The sequence below is a fragment of the Alternaria arbusti genome, assembly GCF_024043155.1.
Source record: "Alternaria arbusti strain BMP 1465 chromosome Unknown scaffold_4, whole genome shotgun sequence".
In the NCBI taxonomy this organism is placed as follows: Eukaryota; Fungi; Ascomycota; class Dothideomycetes; order Pleosporales; family Pleosporaceae; genus Alternaria; species Alternaria arbusti.
Genome location: NW_026249944.1, coordinates 1,266,201 through 1,288,182, shown reverse-complemented (window position 1 = coordinate 1,288,182; position 21,982 = coordinate 1,266,201). Strand labels below are relative to the sequence as shown.

At 52.8% G+C, this 21,982-nt stretch overlaps 9 protein-coding genes across 9 annotated transcripts; 5 read left to right on the top strand and 4 right to left on the bottom strand.

Annotated features, from left to right (window-relative positions):
- Positions 1-295: 295 nt before the first annotated feature.
- On the top strand, positions 296-2,402 carry J4E86_004078 (uncharacterized protein; the record flags this gene model as incomplete). Its single annotated transcript, XM_051444625.1, has 2 exons — positions 296-401; positions 694-2,402. The coding sequence occupies 2 exons, from the start codon at positions 296-298 to the stop codon at positions 2,400-2,402; spliced, it is 1,815 nt and encodes a 604-aa protein (XP_051304250.1).
- A 986-nt stretch (positions 2,403-3,388) lies between these two features.
- Positions 3,389-4,518, top strand: J4E86_004077 (uncharacterized protein; the record flags this gene model as incomplete). Its single annotated transcript, XM_051444624.1, has 2 exons — positions 3,389-4,400; positions 4,502-4,518. The coding sequence occupies 2 exons, from the start codon at positions 3,389-3,391 to the stop codon at positions 4,516-4,518; spliced, it is 1,029 nt and encodes a 342-aa protein (XP_051304249.1).
- Positions 4,519-6,337: 1,819 nt separating this feature from the next.
- J4E86_004076 (uncharacterized protein) lies at positions 6,338-8,557 on the top strand (the record flags this gene model as incomplete). Its single annotated transcript, XM_051444623.1, has 4 exons — positions 6,338-7,379; positions 7,513-7,941; positions 7,998-8,041; positions 8,234-8,557. 4 exons carry the CDS (start codon positions 6,338-6,340, stop codon positions 8,555-8,557), a joined length of 1,839 nt encoding a protein of 612 aa, XP_051304248.1.
- A 1,940-nt stretch (positions 8,558-10,497) lies between these two features.
- J4E86_004075 (uncharacterized protein) lies at positions 10,498-12,190 on the top strand (the record flags this gene model as incomplete). Its single annotated transcript, XM_051444622.1, has 4 exons — positions 10,498-10,665; positions 10,716-11,092; positions 11,145-11,290; positions 11,337-12,190. 4 exons carry the CDS (start codon positions 10,498-10,500, stop codon positions 12,188-12,190), a joined length of 1,545 nt encoding a protein of 514 aa, XP_051304247.1.
- Positions 12,191-15,462: 3,272 nt separating this feature from the next.
- J4E86_004074 (uncharacterized protein) lies at positions 15,463-15,833 on the bottom strand (the record flags this gene model as incomplete). Its single annotated transcript, XM_051444621.1, has 2 exons — positions 15,463-15,711; positions 15,765-15,833. The coding sequence occupies 2 exons, from the start codon at positions 15,831-15,833 to the stop codon at positions 15,463-15,465; spliced, it is 318 nt and encodes a 105-aa protein (XP_051304246.1).
- Positions 15,834-16,390: 557 nt separating this feature from the next.
- Positions 16,391-17,077, bottom strand: J4E86_004073 (uncharacterized protein; the record flags this gene model as incomplete). The annotated part of the gene is made up of 1 exon (XM_051444620.1): positions 16,391-17,077. The coding sequence occupies one exon, from the start codon at positions 17,075-17,077 to the stop codon at positions 16,391-16,393; it is 687 nt and encodes a 228-aa protein (XP_051304245.1).
- Positions 17,078-17,536: 459 nt separating this feature from the next.
- On the bottom strand, positions 17,537-18,535 carry J4E86_004072 (uncharacterized protein; the record flags this gene model as incomplete). The annotated part of the gene is made up of 1 exon (XM_051444619.1): positions 17,537-18,535. One exon carries the CDS (start codon positions 18,533-18,535, stop codon positions 17,537-17,539), a length of 999 nt encoding a protein of 332 aa, XP_051304244.1.
- A 189-nt stretch (positions 18,536-18,724) lies between these two features.
- On the top strand, positions 18,725-19,357 carry J4E86_004071 (uncharacterized protein; the record flags this gene model as incomplete). The annotated part of the gene is made up of 1 exon (XM_051444618.1): positions 18,725-19,357. The coding sequence occupies one exon, from the start codon at positions 18,725-18,727 to the stop codon at positions 19,355-19,357; it is 633 nt and encodes a 210-aa protein (XP_051304243.1).
- A 1,551-nt stretch (positions 19,358-20,908) lies between these two features.
- J4E86_004070 (uncharacterized protein) lies at positions 20,909-21,964 on the bottom strand (the record flags this gene model as incomplete). Its single annotated transcript, XM_051444617.1, has 1 exon — positions 20,909-21,964. The coding sequence occupies one exon, from the start codon at positions 21,962-21,964 to the stop codon at positions 20,909-20,911; it is 1,056 nt and encodes a 351-aa protein (XP_051304242.1).
- Positions 21,965-21,982: the final 18 nt, after the last annotated feature.

Sequence of the window (21,982 nt, the reverse complement as noted above, 5' to 3'; positions counted from 1 at the left end):
ACCTCCAGGATTTGCGCATTCTAGAAGCGAACCATCCGTTGCAGGACAACACATTCGTCGACAGGCTGCGACTTTATCCGAATGGTTCGCGCAGTCAGCCCTTCCTCTCTCATCCTTACCCTTTCCTCCGACCTTCTTCTACTACTCTCTTCTAGTATCTGTTAGTCTTTGCTTTTGCCTGCTTCAGGCACCACACTCTCTGTCACGCTTCTTGTTCGACTGCTTTTGATCATTTTGATGATGGGTTATTAGCTGTACTGGTCTACAGCGTGAAAAGAAGATGAATTACGGGAATATGCAAGAGAAGGAACCCAGGTCCCCATGGCTGGCCATCAAGTTTGGATGCTGTGCATCAAAAGAGGATTTTGTGGACGATGGGAGAAATGCGCTCAGGGCCGCTGGTAAGTTCGATCCCTTCTTCCACTCTCCATCCTCACAACTGTCTCTTCACTTTGCGCACTCTTTTCTGCGGTTGTCTCTACAGATTCCTGCCTCGATCACAGCAGACTGCTGTCCGTTGGTTCCCAACTCCAACGTTCTTGTTGAGATGCACCATGCCACTCGCTTACGCTCTCCTTAATCTGCTTGATGCACGACTATACCCGGGCGATGCTCCAACAGACATCCAATATGTTGGAGCCGCATAGGGCAATCCCGATCGACCCAACATAACGCTAACGTCTTGATGCATAGGGGAGACTGATATGCGCATATGCTACGAGCAACCGCGTCCCGTGCCCCAACCTTGCGCGGAGCCAACACTTCAACGCCCATCGACAAGTCAGTCGGTGAGCCGTCATGTCTCACAATGGGTTTCCAACAGTCGCGAGTACGCTACACGTGCTTCGTCTCGTGCAAGCATCTCGACCCTTGCGCGACCAAGGCGCTCCCATTCAAGGCCTAGCATCAGTCGCCCAACCAACTTTCGGCACTTCGATGGTCTTGATGATATGCCTTCAATGCTCGATGATGCTTCCGTGCCTACTCGCCGTCGTCGTAGCTTCCGTCCGCTTGAGCTATCCATCTACCTTCCTGACGGTTGTGGACATCTTTCTCCGCTGCCTGACTTCGACGGTGAGGATGCCTGGGCTAGCTTACCATCGCAGCTGGAGCGCCCTGCTGAAGCCCATGTCCGCGTAAGAGATTCGTGTACGAGTTCTGTATCTTCAAACCCTTCTGCCTCATCATTCGTCATCCAACGTAAACCCGTCGGTGGGCAGTCTCGAAGGAGCAGTGTCCAGAGCCAGAAGAGCACCGCGACCCACGAGAGGAGACTCTCAGGAACCACCATGGGCACCATGGCTACGCCCACTCTAGCATACTTGCCAGAGAACTCGCCGATTGCCGTTGATCAGATGCTTGAGAAGCCCACCATCCAGCGATCGCGCACGTCCGGCACATTGTCGCCTGCTCGTGTGCTTTCACGTCTCCCATCGCCGTCGCGCAATCGGGCCAGCACTGCACCATCCTCTCGCCCAGGAAGTCTTCGCCGTACAAAGACTGACGTAGATGATGCCATCCGCGAACTGAACACTATTATCGAAGAGCGCCGTGCCAGCGCTTACCGCTCCCACGCCCATTCACCCGCACTCATCAATCGCCCTCCACCCTCTCCATCTCACCACGTGCCTTACATCGCGCCGTCCATGCGTATGCACGTCCGCTCTGAGACCCTCTCGGACATCGGCTCTGCCTTCTCAGCTCCCCTGGGCTTCAAGCCACTCGCCGCCACCCCAGAAGCTACCGCGCCTCGACGAGCAACGATGGGACTCACACTCTCCCCACCATCCTTCGCTCACACCGGCCCCTTGACCTCGAACCCGATCACGCCGCCACCACCCGCTACACCCACCACACCCATCGCCCGCCTAGGAGCCTGGCTCAAGCGCTCCACCTCCACCCTAGCCTCTTCCTCGCGTCCCACGACGCCAAAGACAGCAGACTCTTTCTACCAATGCTCGCCCTATCCCGCCCTCCCTACCTCAACCTCTCGTCCCTCAACATCCGGTTCCCGCACCCTACACACCCGACAAGAGAGCCAAGAAAGTAACGGCACAGCCACTGTGACCCTCTTCTCTACTACATCCTACGCCTCCACCCGCTCCACCTCGCCTACACCAACGACTCACTCTCTCGCCTCCACCGTCGCTACTTGCTCGCCGCCCCGCAAGCTCCGCCGCGTACCTGCTCCTTTGACGCTCGTAAAGGAGAAGGAGATCGCCGCTGAGGCTGGTCTCTTGAGCGCGACAACAAGGAAGAGCGGTGTCATGAATGTGAAGCCGCCTATGAGTCCTCACTTTGATTTGCTCAAGGGTATGGAGATTAGTGCTAAGGACGTTGGCGTTAATGGTAGGGCAAGTGCGATGGTCATGAGTCCAGGGGCTGTTGGTGTTGCGTTCTAAACATCTTTCACTGGTTTTAGCTTTTGTAGGTTTACGGGTCCATGAGGTATGGTTAGGGGAGTTCTATGTCTTGGTCTGGCAACGGAAAACAGGATCTGGGACCGGATATGTAGGACTCTGGACTCGGCTTTTCTGGGATGGACTTTCGGATGGGTACTCTTGATGTTGTCATGTCGTTTTTTGATATCCACTTTCTTCTTCTTCTTCTAGCGACTTGGGCATATACCCTCCGTTTCACTCTCCTGTTGCAAGCTGTCTCGCTTGTACGGAGAGGCGGATGCCTGGGCGTGTATTCTTAGCTTCTTATAATTTATAGCCTTATGCTTTCTATTCTGCTGTTTCCATACCGTAGTTGCTGAAATGACTTCCTTCGCAGCTTCCAGTGTTGTGGCTTGCGCGTGTATGGGGCAGCTGGAAGGGGAGGACGCTAAACCCTTTAGGGTGTAGTGTCACCAGACGTTGTCATGATTTGTGTCTCATTCTACAACGGATAAATTAGGATAGGAGCATAAGTCATCTTCGAAGCTGCCTGTTTATCAACATGTGATAGCCTGTATACTGCAACTTGCAAGTTGCGAGAGCTTCTGCTCGTGTCTAGATGTCTCATGTGCACCCGCAACTGCACACCTGGCCACCTGCATGGAAGTGCGGCCATCACACTACACGTCTACCTCCACGCCTGCCACGTAGCGTACGAGGCACTTCATTTCACGCGAGCATCGTGATTACTTCATCCTCACCTAAGCAAGAGCTTGAACCCGCGAGCTCTTTCACCTTCAATCAATCGATTTGTTTACTCTTACATTGATATATTTCCAACAGCACTGTTGCATGAGTAAGTGAGCGCCCGGCGAGAAAAGCTGAATACTGACCTGGCAAGATCATTAGTCTTCCTCACTCGCCTTTCGAACACAGTATCGACTCCAGAATCGTATCGTATCCCCCAAGGCGTATCAATACTCATGTCAACACGATTCACACTCTCGATGACCAATGATTTTGATATGCCTTCTTCTGACATCGATGGCTCGAATGCGGATCTATACGCGATGGACCTTCCTTTATCGCTCGCCGGTGAACTGGCCGCACAACAGGCGACAACTCATTGCGCAAATGTCAGCGGTTCAACAGAATCGGAGCATTTAGAACTTCAAGCTACTGCAGAGCCTCCGCCCAGTCCTCCTTTCTTCAAACCAGCATCCTGGAACGCGATTGATGCCACCACCGCGGAATGGCAGGCCAATATGCAGCAGGGGACGCAGCAGGAGATAGCCGCACAAGAGCTTCGCGCTGTGAAGCGTTGTCTGGACCTGCGACGTAACATCACTCGCACCGCCGAAAAGAGGATTTTCGATTCTGAGCCGCTCGTTGTACCCAGCTCTTGGTCGATGTCCGGAGTTCCCATAAAGAGCTTAGTGGAGCATCCGTTTTTGCTTGAGGAGTACCTGGAAGGCGAGCACTTTTCCCGCGAGGCGATCAGGATTCGAAGGGAATACTTTGAAATCAAAGACTGTGGCTCGCCGGAGATCAGGCGTCTCGCTGCCATGGAAGCAGACTACAGAGAAAGCCAGGCGTCACAATCGTTGCTTGATGTCCTGCTAGAGGCCATTCAACATGCAACGCAAAAGCTCATCTTGGAGCTTACAGAAGGCGATAAGACTACGAAGAGACCTGCCTTGGATCTATGTCGACGCCTGGTCGCTCATTCGACCCACACAGATGATGATGGTGAGCTCATTCAGGCCGTGGAAGCGATCAACGATATGGAACGAGGACATATGCAGTTGCAATACGATAACGTTCTGGAACGGTCCACGGAAACTTCGTCAACGTCTTCGATACCTCATGCAGTCGCTCCACCAGACTCACCACCGCCTTATGACATCTGTCTTTTACCAAAGCCAGTGTCGTCGCCACCATCGGTTGAGAAATCTCCGCCCAAGGATCTGCATCGGCTGCGTGTAAAGTTCCAAGAGAATGTGGCATCGCTCAGTTCAGGTAAGCAATATGTAATCCAGCCCTGCAAACCAGCATACTAACTCCGTGCTACCAGGTAAATGGAGAATGCCAGGAAAGAGCCAATCAAAGCCCTCGCCTAGTTCACGCAAGCCACTGAGTGGTCAATCTTTACGAGGTAGAAGTCACCACAGAGCCACCGACATGGGCCATTTGACACATCCCATTGTCATGATGGCTCGAGACCCGTCTTCTGTAGCCTCAAGGCCCATCGACCTTAAACCCGCTCCTCACACCATAATTCGCCCTGCGACTTCAAGACCGACGCCTATCAGGCCGCAAGCAACGCTCTCGCCAGAGTCTTCGCTCGCAAATATTGTCAAGAAGCGTCGGGCAAGCCAGGAATTGGCTGCTACAAGCGATTGTCAAATAAACCCGACCAAACGACTCAACAGGAGCGAATGCGACGGCAACGGAAACTTCACGCAAGTGGAAAGTCACCATGCCAATGTCGAACTTGGTGAGTCTATCTTTCACACATCTTCTTCAACACGCCATTCCGCTAATCAATTAAACAGGTAACACAGCGCGACCGGTATATCTTACATCGAGCCCCCATATGCAAGCAATGCTTGTAGAAGCATGTCGAAAGAGAGATGAGCGGCAAAGGAAAGAAAGGAAGGATCAGAATGACAAACGCAATAAGCGTACATTCTGGGAGGAACAGCGGAGATATTCCGAGGATTCAGGCAAGGAAGATTAGTCGGAACGCTTTCGAAGCCGCGCGGGGCTGTCTTGATGGAAAGAAATTGGTATGATGCAGGCGGTGGGGTCGTGGTACCGCACATTGTAGGGTCATGAGAAGACGTCGAGCATTGGTATCATTGTTACCACCACCAAGCTTGGAAAGCTGTTTTGCTTCAGCAGCGGTCTTTATGCTGCATAACTGTGGTTTTGCGCTTGCTGCGTCTCTTCCCTCGTTCTCGTACATGTGTACTCCGCTGTTGAAATCAATGCACCTTATTGAAGGGAAGAACTGAATACCATAGAGCCGACATTGACGTCGCGGTGCCTTCTCCTCATGTGTTCATGTTGATGTAGGCTCCAGCATGATGAAGCTTTTCCTTATATGAGGTGTGTGAGCTGTAAAAGACGCAGTAGGAGTAGCACACCTTCACATAACGTAACAACCGCATCGACACGGGTCATTCACTCACAAAGCCGTACATCCACCCTGTTCGCACGCCGTCCAAACCAGTGCCCAGCCCACGTGCATCCCTCCCATTCGCTCCCATCCTCTCATCGTCCACGATCCACGGTCCATCGTCCGCCCGCCTCTCATGAGTACTCCACCGCCACACCTCCCAAGCCGCTTCTCCTATACCACGCATAAAGACATCCATCGCGCCATCCCCACACGTGTCTTATCTCTCCCACCTGATTGACAGCCCTCCGCCACGCCTAGCGGATGTCGCCGCTCCAATCTCCCCAACCACGCGCTTTCGGACCAATCACCGTCCCACCTTCCCAAAGAAGCTACAGTCTCGGCCCGCGCCAAACCAGGGTCCAGCGCTGCACTCCGACCAACCAGACCACCCGCGTCGCTGCACGCGTCGAAAACATGCACAAGAAGTCAAGAGAATCAGTGGTATTGCCAAGGGCTATCGGCGCTCGCGCATGGCCGGTGGCATGTTGTTCTTTGGCTGTGATAGGCAAGTCGCGAAGATGAGTTAGTCGAACGTGAGGTGGGGAGGTGTTTAGTAACGGATGGGTCGGACGGCCAGCGGCGATAACTGTCAGGAACAGGTCAAGTGGAGTGTAGCGCGATCGTCATTGATAGACAGCAGCGGAACCGGGTTCTTGGAACGCGCTTCTTGACTTGGTAGCATGGTAGCAATGCGGATTATAAGAAGATAGGGCCCGAGCCTCAATTCTGGAATACGCTATTCCGGTTCATACCTTCGTTTTGACCCTTTGTTATGGCGCCTTTGACGCGACTTCTCGCCCTTTCGGCTTCGGTGGCGGTTTCTACTGCGCTGACAATTGCGGAGATCAATGGGAATAAGTTTCTCTCGCCGTACAGAGATCAGACGGTTTCGAATGTTACCGGTGTTGTTACGGCAAAAGGACCTGATGGTCTTTGGTTGCGATCGACACAGCCTGACCGCGACGAGCGGACATCCGAGTCTGTATACGTTTTTGGTCGCACGTTTGGTGCGAACTTGACGGTTGGCGATACTGTTGTTGTGGGAGGAAAGGTGGTCGAGTACCGCTCGAACAAGGACTACATCTACCTGACTCAGCTTTCAACACCAGTATTGCAGGGGCGTCTCGGCTCTGGTGCTGCTGTGAAGCCGCTGGTCATTGGCAAGGACACACGCGACCCTCCGAAAGAGCAATACAGCAGTCTGGATGGCGGAGATGTTTTCGCAGTGCCGAACAACGTCTCGCAGATCAGCGTTGCCAACCCGGAGCTGCAGCCCAAGAAGTACGGTCTTGATTTCTGGGAGAGCTTGACGGGTGAATTGGTCACTGTCAAGAAGCCTACTGCGCTCACCAAGCCCAACCAGTACGGCGACACGTGGGTAGCTGGAGACTGGAAGGTTTCTGGTCGCAATGACCGTGGTGGATTGACCTTGACCGACAAGGACGCCAACCCAGAGGCCATCGTTATCGGATCTCCTCTCGACGGAACCAAGAACCCGACTGGCACCAAGATGGGCGATTCAGTCGAGGAGATTACTGGTATCGTCAGCTACGCTTTCGGCTTCTACCGCATCCTCCCAACTACCGCTATCAAGGTCACTAAGAGCCAGACGCCTGCTCTTCCTCCGGCGACCAAGCTTATATCGAGCGGCAAGTGCGATGGCATTACCTTTGGCGACTACAATGTCGAGAACCTTGCACCTACATCTGACCACCACCCTGACCTTGCCAATCACATCGTGAACTACATGAAGAGCCCGGATATTCTCTTCATACAGGAGGTACAGGACGACAACGGTCCCACCAACGACGCAGGTAAGTGCTACATAAAGCTTTCACAGCGTTCCCGTTTTCCTTGACCGAATGTCATACCCGGGGACGGGGCGCATACGAGCCGCACTCCTCTCCCGCGTCGCACGCATTGAACAGAATCGTCTGACATGTCTAGTCGTATCCGCAAACCTTACCCTCAGCACACTCACGGCTGCCATCTCAGCAGCCGGTGGCCCAAACTACACATTCACCGATATTGTGCCTATTGACGATCAAGACGGTGGCCAGCCCGGTGGTAACATCCGCGTCGCCTACCTGTACAAGCCGAACCTGATTCGCCTCTACAAGCCCAACCCGGGCGGTCCGCTCGATGCCAACGAGGTGCTTGCTGGCCCGACATTGAAGTACAACCCTGGACGTATCGAACCAGCAAATGATGCCTGGACAGCGAGCCGAAAGCCGTTGGCTGCACAGTGGGAGGTTATCGGAAAGGCCGGCGCGAAGAAGCCGAACGTGTTCTTCACGGTCAATGTACACTTTGGCTCAAAGGGAGGGTCGAGCAGCTTACATGGAGATGCTCGACCACCAGTCAATGGTGGCGTAGGTGAGTTCATCAATCTGAGTAAATTCGTGCAACAGTCGTTAACGATATGCTTCTAGATGATCGTCTCGAACAGGCGCGTCTCACCGCAAATTTCGTCAAGGTACGTTGATATGTCGGTTGCGGCTCTATGCGGCAAGGCGGCGCGGAGAGGGGTGGCTGCAGCACGCTTCTCGTACCTTCGTCCCTCGGTGGTACCAAGAACGCCACGCGCGCACGAAGGGAATGCCCTTTCTTGCCCCTGAAACTATGAAGTTGGAGTGCAGATGAGAGCACGGCTGACGTTGAATTGCAGGATATCCTTTCCAAGGACAAGAACGCCCGTGTCGTGACTGCAGGGGACTTTAACGAGTTTGCCTTCGTACAACCCCTCGAAGAGTACACCAAGATCTCAGGGCTCAAGGATCTAGACGAGGTAGTCCGCGAGGACGAGCTCGAGCGCTACACCTACCTCTTCGACATGAACGCTCAGGAATTGGACCACATGTTCGTCTCGCCATCCTTGGCCAAGAAGAGCAGGGCAGACTTTGAGCACATTCATGTTAATACATGGCCGGAGTATGATGCGCAAGTCAGCGACCACGACCCATCGGTAGCAAGACTGAACGTCTGCGCTTAGACGATGCGTTTCGATAGTTTGTTAGACGCGCATAGCCGATGTCCGCGTTTGATAATGCAGACATATAAATACCAAGCGATAACAAGACCCTGATTCTAGATGCTCTCGCGTAATTGAAGATGAAAAAAACAATCACTTTGTGTTGGAACTTACCTTTCGTGTACTGCGAGAAGGCATGTTGCATGTGTTGAGATGACAGTACGCAGTATTGATACCATGTTTCATTGCGGCATGGTTGGCCAATCTCTCTTCTACCATGTTTACGAGGAGACGAGAGAGCACGTTCCCGATGCTGACGGCTGCTTATAACAAGCTAGGAGCCCTGTCGCAGGTGGGCGTATTTTGGCATGCATTCGACCTGTGCCGCAGCAACGCAACTAAATGATCGCGCATCACGCAATTAGGAGCTGCGGAACGTTGAGATGGGTGGAAGCAGGCAAGGGGCTCAGTCAACGCTCGCTGATCTTTTGGATCCCATCCGGCGGACGGCCACGCGACATCCACATGGGCGATCGGCTTGGTGCGCTGTTTGGCGTTTCTAGGCATGACATCGTGTGCGCCATCCAGGTGTTTGGATTCGTAGGTCATTCGCCGGGGCAGCGCAACGATTACAAACTGCCTGCGGTATCGCCGTGGGCCACGTGCGGGTAGTCCAAAAGTCAATGCAAATGCCGTGCCCAGATGTCGCTTGTTGACGGTAGCCCGGGTTCAGAGACCGTCGCAAGTAGCCTCAGACCAGTGCTGTCGCTATCCATGGTGCAGGGTGGTGCAGGGTGCTTGACGCTGCCATGCAAGAACCAGCAGCTTCCATTGTTCCGCTCGCGCCGTGGGCGTTGGACGGCACTGGCGAATTGCAGGAGGCCAGTGCTCCATTTATCCGATGCACCATCTGGGCTCTCGTCAGCTTTATCCCAGTAGTGGACAGCGGGATTTCCAGAGAGCACCAGAGCGCGCGATGCCTGGCGAGCGGGGCGGCCTATGTGAGTCCGGCCGACTCTAGCGCTGCCAAGCCACCCCACAAAACCCCCGGATGATGGGCATGGCGGGGAAGAGTCCGCTGTTTGATGCGCGCTGTGTTGAAAACTCAACACCAGACCGTGAGAATCGTGTGAGATTTGGGCGCTGTGACACGACGTGACTATAATTACTGAGCGAAGCTCAGCGAAAAGCTTCGTCCTGCCGGCTGAAGAGAAACACCCTGTCGCCCAATCCTTATCCGCGGCTCCATGCGTGAGGGCGTTGTGCCAAGGTCTTGGTGGGCGTTTTTACGAGGCTTCGAATGGCCTCGTCGGCGGTGCCCAGAGATGCCATTTAACGCAAGTCCCGGTCGTTCTGGAACGCAGCAAGTTCCCAATACATGCGCTTGGTCCGGAGCGAGGAGGGGCTCTGCCTAAAGAACGATATGGTGGAATAATTGCTTTCGTAGGGGCCGCAGTGGCATCGGTCCGCACTCCTAGGATAGGGATTGCAGTTGGGAGGCTGAAACCCAATCTATGGATACGCGCTTCGTTTGGATTCGCTGAGTAGACGTGCAAGGTGATCGGTGAAGCGCGAGAGAGGGTGGACTTCCGCAGCGAGTCGGTTGGTGACAGATTTGACAAGCCAGAGGCAACGTGGTACTGCAGCCGATAGCGCCAAGCGAAGGCGCGTCAAGATATCGCGTCTTCGCCCTCTTCGGCGCTCTTACCACCGCCACGCTCGGACGCAGCAGCAGACGGGCTAAGTCAGATCCACAATCTTGTCCCATCCAACCGCCCCATGGGGTCCCGGGTTGCGCTAGATTAGCTGGTCATATCAACCCTAGCAGGGTCCGTCTCGTTTCGAGCGACACACCCACGGCGTTTGCGAGCCTGAGTACATATAGAGACACTTGGCTGCCCCCTCTTGCGAACGTTTCCTCAGACTCTTGTACTCCAGTCCACCCTCAGGCACCAATCATCATGGCAACCGTACAGCAGCACTCCAGCCTCGAGGTCAACGAGGCCAACGAGAAAGGCCAGCACATCTACGCCAACGACATTGACAGCTCTCGGATCAGCACACCAGGAGATGTCGATGACCTACCCGACCCAGACGCAGGCAAATCTGATGCCGAACGGGCCGCGCTCGTACGACACGCTCTCATTTTTGCTTGCTGGAACTCGCTGACTTCTGGTAGGACAAAGCACTGGTCTGGAAGATGGACAAGTGGCTGATCCCGTGGCTGTCGCTGTTGTATCTGCTCTCCTTCTTGGACCGGACCAACATCGGCAATGCTCGTGTCGCGAAGATGGAACCGGCGATCGGCATGGACGGTCGCGACTACAACGACGCCTTGACCATCTTCTTCGTCTCCTACGCCGGTTTCGAGCCGCTTACCAACATCGCAATCAAGAAATGGTCTCCTCGTGTTTTTTTCACGGCCATCATTCTCGCTTGGGGTGTTTGCATGACACTCATGGGTCTTGTCCAGAATAAGGGTGGCCTCCTCGCATGCCGTTGGTTTCTGGGTATTGCCGAGGCTGGTCTATTCCCCGGTGTCAACTACTACCTTTCGTAAGATGTTCCTTACCAACTAAGCTCGTATCATTCACTGACAGTTGCATAGTTGCTGGTACAAGCGTCAGGAACTTGGTTTCCGCGCTGCTTTGTTCTTCTCGGCTGCAGCGCTTGCTGGCTCTTTTGGTGGTCTCTTGGCTGCCGCTATCACTCAGATGGATGGAGCTGGTGGTTATGAGGGCTGGCGTTGGATCTGTATGTTCACGCAATCTGACCTTTTGATTGAAGCTAACATGCGCAGTCATCATCGAGGGTTTAATGACTGTCTTCGTCGGCATCTTCTGTTGGTGGATGGTCTTCGATTTCCCCGATACGGCCCGATTTCTGACAGCCGATGAGAAGCTGCGAGCTCAGCGTCGCCTCAAGGCCGATGGACAAGCCCGCGCCAAGGTCGGGGGCATTGACCGCCGACACGTTATGGCCGCCCTTCGTGACTGGAAAACCTGGGGATACGCTGTCATCTATATGGGCTGCCTGTGCCCGTTGTACGTCTTCTCGCTCTTCCTCCCTACGATTCTACTCGGTATGGGCCACAAAGGTACCAAGGCTCAGCTCCTGTCCGTCCCTCCTTACGCTGCTGCTGCCGCCCTGACCGTGGCTGTTGGATGGTTCGCCGACAGGACTAAGCTGCGTGGTATCTCTAATCTCGTGGTTTCGGCGATTGGATGCGTTGGTTTCGCTATGTTACTCGCCACCACCAACCCGAAAGTCCAGTACGCTGCCACGTTCCTCGGTGCCATGGGTATCTACCCCACAGTCTCCAACACGCTGACTTGGGCCTCCAACAACGTCGAGGGATCATTGAAGCGTGGTGTTATGGTTGGTGTCGTGGTCGGGTGGGGTAACATGAACGGTGTCGTCTCGTCCAACATCTACGATCCCAAGGAGAATCCGCACTACCGTACCGGCCACGGCATTGTGCTCGCCTACATGTTCTTGTTCCTCTTCGGTGGAACTCTCTTCATGCACATTGCGCTCAAGCGTGAGAACAAGCTAAGGAAGGCGGGCAAGCGCGACCACTGGGTACAGGGCAAGACCGAGGAGGAGATTGAGGATATGGGTGATGTGCGGCCCGACTTCTACTACACCACCTAAGCGTTGATGGTGGCATCATGTACTCGTTCATTCGATATCCGTGTGCGCGTTCGGTAGTATAGCAGTTCTTCCAAAATTCTAGCCCAGGAGAATGGGTCACTTTCCAAGTCAGTCTTGTTTGCAGAGGGATTAGTGAGGCTAGTGATCCAAAGTCAACCACACTTACTTCTCTCCTGAAGACGCTTTCCGATCGCGTGAATACAGTCCTCTGGCGTTCGTGAAGTCTTCGTGTTGAGAGCTGTCGCGTTGACCTCGGGAATTACAGTGGAACGGGCAGCTGCCAGCCACACATTAGCCGCACCCACTGTGCCGCTCGTCCGAATTACCGTCAATCATGCATCGCGCAGAACGTCGATCTGGAAGAACACGCTTCGATGGGGTCCATTTGCACGAGTTCGCAGGAATGCGCCTCGAAAGTATGGAATTGAAGAGCTGTGGCACTTCCACTGTCGTTGCGATGTTCGTGGGAAGGAACGCGATGACGTCATCTGGTTCCTGTGAGGAAAGCGCGTTCTAGCGCTCGACACCAGCAGTTTCCCTTCACTGTCAGACCTCCTCTTTCGTGAGTCCTTCAGAGTCTCTCTTCAGGCACGTTTCCATACGTCTTGAATTCTCACATTAGATCCTGCTATTTCGAAGCAGCTCATTTGATCATTTCCTCACAGAAACCATGTCCTCACCTGCACATCCGGTGAACGCGTCGCTTTCGACTTTTAACCTAACAGTACAAGATACTGCAATTCGGTATATGTATTTCGGACGTTTCGAAACTAATGAAGATAAGGGAGTGAAGATAGACGAAAAGATGCGCGCGCGGGCAACGAGCACGACGACCATCATATACGCTGGGTTTGCCCCACAATTATACGCCATCTCGAGCTCTCTAATCTTACGCCAGGACAACACCCAAGCCCATGGCACATCTCAAAGCATCGGCCTTGTAGGAAATGGTTCGCTTGCCTTGCAGAATGCGCTGATAGAAGACCGCCAAGGCATTCCACGGAGCCGCTTCCGGCTTATATCCGCGGATGAGTATTTCCAAGGGAGCTCAGCGCCTGAGGACGACCTAACCGAGGATGGTACGTTTCCGTTTAACCCAACGTGCCAACGTCTCTCGGATACGTTCGACGACAGGAGGTTCCTCTTGGTAACGATTGTGAAGTCAGAGAAGGCTGGCGCTTTGGAAGTTGTCTGCGCGTACTAGTCAATGCTTCGTTGCTTTCCTAAGACATCACAAACTGATCAGACAACCTCCAACAGCTTCAAATAACCGGATTCGATCATTTTTAAATGGCAGAATGTGCAACATATTCGGTAAAGACAGATCAAACTCGCACTGAGTCGCAGGAGCCAAGGAAAAAGACGTTCGAACAAAGACTAGGACACCACACAGGCATATACGGAAAGTCCAACAGCCCGGCTACATCAGTTAGTCTGCAAGCCGAAGTCCTTCGCCGTAAAATTGCTCTTGCAGGAGAACATGCGACGGCCGCGAGAACGGCTACCACAGCTGGCGCAAGCGTATTCGTCCGTGGTATCGGGAGTGCACTTGCCCTGAGAGCCACTGCCATCCGCGGCCTCCATTTCGAACCCTTTATCCTCTACTCAGGTCATTGGCTCGAGACATGGTGGTAGACAAACGGATTCCCACCATAGATAGTCCAGTGCATGCCATTCAAGGTATGCACTTCGAGCTCTGTAATCACACTGTCCCAATAAGCGCAGCCACCTGCTGGATTATTGCCTTCGCAACAAACTCCGCCACCACTCGCGTCATCCGTCCCGCATAGACTGGATGTTCCGCAAACATCGTTACAGTCCGGTGGGCCGTCAAAAAACTTCCACTCCACCTGGAACTGCGTCAGCTATACTCTGACTCCAGGGACAATGCACGTCTTACGTAAGCTTCACCTGTGACGTTGCTGTCTTCGAATGTGTAGATCACGAAGTCCGTAGTGACGAAATAGAAGATAAAGAAGAGGAAAGGAAGGATTACACGCCTTTTGATGAAGATTTAGGTCGTTGCTCTCTGGAAAATGTTGGAAAGGTGTATGGAGTGAAGGGGTAAGGTTGGCTCGATCTCGCACTTTACACGGCGCCAGTGCCGGCTTTTCTCTTCTCATAGCAGCACCCGGACGCTTTGTCCATGGATGCTACCGCTCTCACAATTGGGCCGATCGAAAGTCCATCGTTGACGACTGGGCACTCCTAGCCTTCATATCGGTGCGTGCGAGAGGTACCATGCAGCATTCCCCGCTTGCTTCGCTCTTCGTCGACGACACTTGACAACGGAAATTGCAAACAATGCACGCCCGAAAGTGAACAGACTCAAAATGACACGGAGTCGCTCAATGAGGGCTCATAGATCCAAGACCCACGTGGACCGAGAGGCTGAACAAAGTAGCTGAGCTGTCAAGACGATGCAGTACCTATGGTTAAACCGCGCAACTGCACCTTGGTTTCACGGCATACCTACCGGCTGAATGACATTCGTTGAGGTCCTATCACTACAACACGAATCCCCGTAAACTCCAGGCTCTGGGAGAGGCATGCAAAACTTCCAAAGTCTGCAAGGCTTCTAAGGTTTCTGGGGGAAGCAGATATCTGGAATGACTCCGCCGATAGAGCGCACAGACGGTCACGTTCGACGAAGGAAGATTTTATTGAGGCAGTACTATGATTAGGCTACATTGATACACCCGGACAGCAATCTTCAGTGCTGCGGCACAGCACTCGGCTATAGGGGACAATGAGCTTGGCCACATGAAGCAATTTCCAGACTGCATATCTCTAAAACGTCCACTCTATTCGCGAATCACTCTGGATCACATTCAACAACTCTTTTCCATTGGATGAGAACAGAAAGAGAAAACCAGGCAAGCATTTGAGCATCCGAGAACAGACGAAGTGTATCGAATGCAGCGATTGACTTGAAAACAGACTACATTTGTGAGTTTGACAACCGCCATAACGCTTATGTATTCAGTCAGCTAATTGACCTGAAAACTGAAAACAGTAACGACAGTTTAGAGATAACAGTGTCAGTGTAGCTAATGATTGCACCTATTTGGCAGGGAAAAAGCTTTCCGGAGTAAGGTCAGACTTGCACGAAAAGAGACCTCTCCCACCCTTTCCGTTGGGAAAGCAAACACACTGATACGTATCGGCACCAGTAGGCGTACACTTCCCGAGTGAGGTCCCTCCACCCGCAGGCTCCATCTCGTATCCTCTCTCTTCTATTGAGCTAGTGTCAGCCTCGAGTAGTGGTCCATTCAAGAAGAGTTACGCTGAGGCTTACTGTATATCGTAAAGTGGTAAGGCGGGTTACCATCCTTAATGTTCATTTCCAGCTCTAGGATCTCGCCCTCGCCGCCAGAGCATCCGAATGGCGATTCTTTGGGCGTCTTGCATCGCGCACCACCATCACTTGCGTCTTCCGTTTCGGTCAACCAGCCACCTTTGCCATCACCGTCACATACGTCGGCACAGTCTGGCTCGCCCTTGAGAAATAGGAAGGCATTCTGGGTTACATTAGCATCTGCAGCTTACAACCAGATAACTGAGCATATCGTACGTAGACTTCGCCGGCATTGGTGTCTTCAAAACTGTATATCAAGAAGTCTGCCGCTGAGAGACTGATCATCGCGGCGAGGGTTGGTACAATGAGACGCATATTTAACAAGCCGAATTGAGATGTGGAATGGTCTTTGAGAGTTCTGAAGTTGAGAGCCGGATGTTCAGTAGGATAACGGCTCGGTAGGCGTTGCTTATATACATGCCTTGGTAGGTAGCCTCCGCCCTGTCTTCACCCTGCGCGCGTTGATTCTCTATTCTGCATCGCCTCCACTGTACATTGCAGCAATAATAACACCAACCGGAATCGCCACATCGTATACAGTTCTTCGCTACCCATTCGTGCAGTAGAGTTTAGCCTGTCTGCACTTCCACGTACGTGTTTGTTGGGATCTCTCACATCAAAACCACCTCTTACACGACATAAGAAGAGGGGATGCCAAGTATCTCGTGTTGATTTGCCATGATTGATCCCCGAGAATAGAGTGCTCTACTTCGAAGCCGAGTATATACCCAGAGGCGCAGTCATGCAGTGTAGGGCATCCCAAAGTATGCCAAGGTTTCCATGTACGGCCAAGCGATGCGAAGCAATTATATATTTCAGGCTAGTATTGGGCTATCAAGGCTTCATAGCAACAGGCCTCCGATTACACCAGCAGCGATGCTAAGAAGACCTCCACCAACCACACTCTTAGCATTGGCAGCGCCAGTAGCATCTGCCGCAGCGGCACTAGCAGTTTGGCTCACACTTCCAGAATTCGCTGCAACACCTGTGCTAGCACTCATCTCTTCCACAAATCCAGACATCGGATGTGATTTGTACAAAGTAGCGGTGGATGTCGCAGCGTCAGTGGTAGTAGCTTCTGTGGCCTGGCTGAGTTTCTCTACACCAGCCGTGATCACTAATTCGAACGTGCCTACAGCTGAGCCACTGTATGGCTCTGTGCTGCTGCCGGGAAAGTTTGCCTCGGTTCCACCAGCCGTCTCTTTGCATATCGCGCTTTCGGGCATGATCACGCAGTCCATTGTAGCGGTAAAGTCGGACTCCGGGCTTGGGTCTCCCATGTTGAGATTCCAAGTCGAAGGACCGAAGACGAGGGTTTCGGCTGGAAAGAGACCACAGTCGATGGAGGTAGCGCAGGCGAGTGCAAGCGTCGTAGCGGTGGGATTCGCGGTGACAACGGAGCCGACCATGTTCGGCAAGACTGAGCCTTCGAAGATGTCGCCGATCCATGGGACTGACATAGTTGCTGGGATGTCTTGTTGCGCAGCAACTAGGCCGATGAAGGAGACGAGGATGAACTTTGAAGCCATGGTGACTGTATCGATCTTGTGAAGAGTACGAAGTTTGAAAGAGTGAAGTTGTCGATGAGACACAGAATTTGTAACGAGTGACTGTACGAAGAACGAGCGACGATGAGCGATACCTACAATTTTTCTACAGCGAAACTTCTTTTGTATAGAATTTTCGCGTCGCGAGGCCCTCCATACTATCGTGAATCGAGCTCGTGTGGCGTTCAATAGGGGCGGCTGGCGCCTGATCTTTAGCGACCTCGGTATCTCGCAAGTTCCCGCTCCCACGGAGGCTCAACGCACATCTTATACCGACACAAAGGCGAGGCTCTATAGAAAGCTATGCTGTGGATCGTTTTATACCGCTGCGGCTCGCTGGCTATTCAAAGGCAAACATAGGCCGTAGACGCGCCCTCGTTGTGCTTGTTGACATTTTGGTAGTCGTACGATGCATCCGTAACCGAGGGTGCTCGTGCGCAATTATTCGACATGTTCTTTCGGAATCTGGCCCGCTTGTTCCAGCAAATTGTCCCACCATGTAAAGTACGGCTCGTAGCCTCCACCGCCTCGTGCATGATGGAGGCTGTGCTTTCTTGCTCCGCCTCCCCAACCCTTGGGCAGTATCTTGTCATAACCCCACGGTAGATCCAGCCCCGAATGCAGCTCGACTAATAGCCATACGAATATGGGTACAAACAAAGTCCGCGTGAAGACATGGCTCTTTATGATGTTGAGGCTGAAGTTGGCCAGCAGCACCAGGCCCAGTCGCTCGAGAATGTGCAACTGGTTGGTAATCTGGGGGTGTATCTCGGCGTGTCGATGGTGCGGTGCGTGCCATCGCTTGACCACGGGTATGACGTGAAGCGAGTAGTGGAAGAGGAAGAAGAGCGCATCGTAGAAGAAAAAGCTCGTCGCGAGCTCGAGGGCGATTCGGCGGCTCGTAGGAGGAAGGTTGGGAAGAGCGCGTTGCGTTTGCAGCGGCGAAGACATCGTCATGTTGTGCAGTGTTGGCACCAGAAACGTATGGTGATACGCCGTAGTGGTGTTGTTTGCTGCGATTGCTGCCGCGGCCGCGTAGTAATTGCCTGACTCTAGCATTGCAATAAGCGGAACATCGGCAAACTTCTTGATCATGGTCAGATCCATGAGTAGTAGCGGCGTCATGTACGTGACAGCCTCGCCCCATCGCCGCGAAGGGCGTCGCATCCCATGCGGTTTCCTAGCTGCGTCGCCATCTTTCGTGTTCTGCTGGACTGCAAATCTCCATTGAGGGTTTCGCATGAACACAACGGTCATAGACACTTCGATTACTGCGTAAAGAAGGACTGTCCATATTGTCTCAAAGGTTGACAGACGATATAGCGGGTTCCGTATCAGCCATTGCCACAGAGGTGTGAGAAGAGGCTGGTATAGGTCTGGGAAGGCGATGGAAGAGAGAAACAAAGATCCTAGAACAGCTCGACACGTTGACACCATCATTCTATGTGGTCCCGAGTGAAGAGAAGTTCATAGTATGCTGAATCGCATGCATTTGCCTTCCTTTGGCGCTCTCTGGGCATTCATGACTCTTGACGTCATCCGATCGGAACGGTTCCGAAGGCATTCTATAGCGAAATTGCATCTCACCCATCACCATCATTCGCTATCCAGCCGACATCTACCGCGGTCATGTTAGACATCCAGCTTCGACCGATTAAAGACACGCTCTTCGATTCTATCACGCCACTCGTTCCCTCCATTTGCTCGCCACTAGTCATCACGTTTCTGGCCTTTTCCTCGGGTGTGATCTCCTGTATTTACGCTGCATCCAACAATATTTTAGCGAGTATCACATTCTGGGCACTAAACAGGGCACTGGATTGTCTCGACGGCGCTGTCGCCCGCAAACGCAATCAGTCTTCGGATGTTGGCGGCTTTTTCGACCTCTTGGGCGACTTCATCGTCTATTCAGCCATTCCTATATCCTGTGCTTTAGCACGTAATGATGAGCCCAATGCAAAGAGCATCTGGCTCTCAGTGGCTGTGTTAGAATCATCCTTTCACGTCAACAACTTCGTCTTGTTCTACATTGGCGCCATTCTCGAGAAGCGCAAGGGCAGCGGGAAAGATGGAAGCAGGGTCAAAGAGCTGACCAGCGTGGCAATGCGACCAGCACTTATCGAAGGGACGGAAAGCGCGGCTTTCTTCACAGCCATGCTCACCTTTCCTCGCTATCTGCAGCATCTCTCATGGACTATGGCCCTTTTGGTATGCTTAGGCATTGCTCAAAGGACAAATTGGCTTGTGCAGGCGCTGAGCTAACTTGTATCGAATGGAACTCGCTACAGAGAAGGAGAGACCGCTTTCTGCTGCATGATGCCCTTCTCTCGAAGCTTCGAGATGACACTTTGTGCATTGCCTTTACAAGCCGCAAGCTCCGAGTTGCTCATAACCTCCGAGAGACTTCCATTGCTTCCGCTCGACACAATGGTCGGATAACGGATGTTGTTGGACTCGATGAAGTTTTTCACCTGCAAATGGTCAATAATTAGATCCCAGTACTAGGAACATCCCATCTTGACCACGAACTTCTTCAGACAGCTCATCTCTATGCCGTTGTACGATGTTGTGTCCAGACTCAGCCTCTATTGCTTTCTTCGCTTCTACCCAAGCTGGTGTTTCCTTCAATGATAATCCGCCATGTGTAATATCACCTGCGGGAATCAGCATACTTTGTCACATTATCAGACGAATAAACTCGCCGAGGGAAGCATACAGGCGGCACAAGCTGGATTCTCTTCTGAAGAATGGCAAATCTTTCGATAACCGTACCTCAATTTGCCCATGATAGATGCGTCGGCATTGTACAGGATGTAAAGTGTACGAGACATTACTGCGACTCGCTTTAACTGAGAATAACGTGATGATGTTGTTTGCGGATCGGGTCCAACTCGGTGGCTGGGATGAAGGGATCGATGACGTGCATACCGCACGGATCATGAGTGTCAGTCAGCCGAGGAGCGCCCAAGAAGCCACCGCAGCCATTTCATCGCCTCCCATCAATACGCTATTTGCATGGCACTCCTTTAGCCCTGAAAAGAAACATTTTGCAATACCGAACCTCGAGAATGCCAACAGATCCAATCAGGTTCAATAAGGCCGTTTCAGCAGCGCATGCCACAACATCTTCTATCACTGCATTGTTGTTACTGCGATACGCGTCATGGCCGACACTACCGTCACAAAGATCAGCCCCTCAAGACGCTCACGGAAAGAGCCACCACCTAGACGATTCGCGTAACCCTACGATCAATGGTCACAACAAGTTGGCTAACGCGCTGACTGCATGGGAGACCGCTTACCTCCTGTACGACACTTATGCGATGATTCATGCACGCCGCAAGAAGGACCAGTCAGCAGTTCGCGCTGCCTTACGCGTTGTGGCCCGGGACTCACCCATCACTCTCGTTCATCACGTGCTGCTCTCATCCGCGTTACTCGTGTTGCAAGCGTACATTGCAGCTGGCAAAGAAAAGGGGATGTGGGTGATCACCGCGTTCTTATTGATGAATGGCAGTACACCACTAATGCATGCGCGATGGTGGAACCGACAGCGCACAGGAGCATCAAATACTGCTCTAGATATAGCCTTCTTGGCAACATTCGCGGTTTCAAGGTTTGGTGTCGTTTACTGGATATTGACGAAATACGGCCAGCATCATGGCCTTGGTCCGTGCCAAGCGTATGCAATGCTCAGGAAACGATGTCAGATCGGAACCGCTATGCTGGTTGGGCTGAACGCTATCTGGTGGACCATGCTGGCTTTCAACATAACGAAGAGGAACATCAAGCGACGAATACATTGAAATCCTGCTATGGAGAGCTACGCGACAAACGTATCATAATTGGGTCTGACGGTCTCTGAGTCGGCAACTGCTTCATATCTCGAGCCCAATCCTCAGGCATCACCGAATCGTTCGGTTCCCACCCCAGCCAACCGCGCACTCCACGCGGTTTGATCTTCCCATCAATCTGGATCCCGAGGCGCAAAAATGTATCTGCTACAGCCAGCGCGATCTCGCGAATCGCATCGCGACCCAAACAAGTCTTTGGACCCGCTCCGTAGGCTACACCGGGCGCTAGGCCCTTGTCAAGATATCGATCTGGGTCGAACACGTCCCAAGTCGGCCCGTAGGTCGATGGATCACGACCACCACCCACGAAGTACAACCAACAGTCCCAGCCCTTTGGTATTTTGATGTCTGCCTGCTCCCCCGGCGACAAAATGATACTATCTCTTGTTGACCGTCTCATAACGCCTACAATGGGCGGGCTAAGTCGTTCGGTCTCTAATAGTATGGCGCGTAAGCGTAGCGAAAGCCTCCCTGGTTCAGTTTCACCGGCCAAAGTATCGGCCAGCGATCGGCCCTCCTTCGTCCGATATAAGAAAAGGTTTAACAGGAAGGCTGTCAAAAGAGATGCTAGCGCTTTGACAGCGAGGCTGCTGGTAAAGAGGACTGAGTGCTTTGCTACGTCCTCTCTTTCGCCTTGGTCCGCGACAGCAAATGGACATCCTTTCACTTCTTCTTTCATATGACGCAACATTCTGTCTTGTAGCTTCTTGTTCGCCTCCTTACCCTTCTTGCGAGGCGAGTGCCAGAATCCTGTATTGACTGTCACCGGGAACAGCGAGAATTGGCCTCGAAGCAGGTCTTCCTGTAGGCTCTCCAGCGTACCGAAGAGACTGTTGTCGCGGTCGAGACCCAGGAATGTTCCGAGCAGTATCTTCCATGAAAGCCTTTTCAGAGACTCATACATGTCTATCTCTGACGTTGACGGCTCAGAAAAATGTTGACTGACCCGCTCAGATACTGCAGGAGCTAGCAGTTTCTTGAGAGATTCCATTCTCGCTTCCCATGTTTGACGCATAGATGCATGTTCGTCACC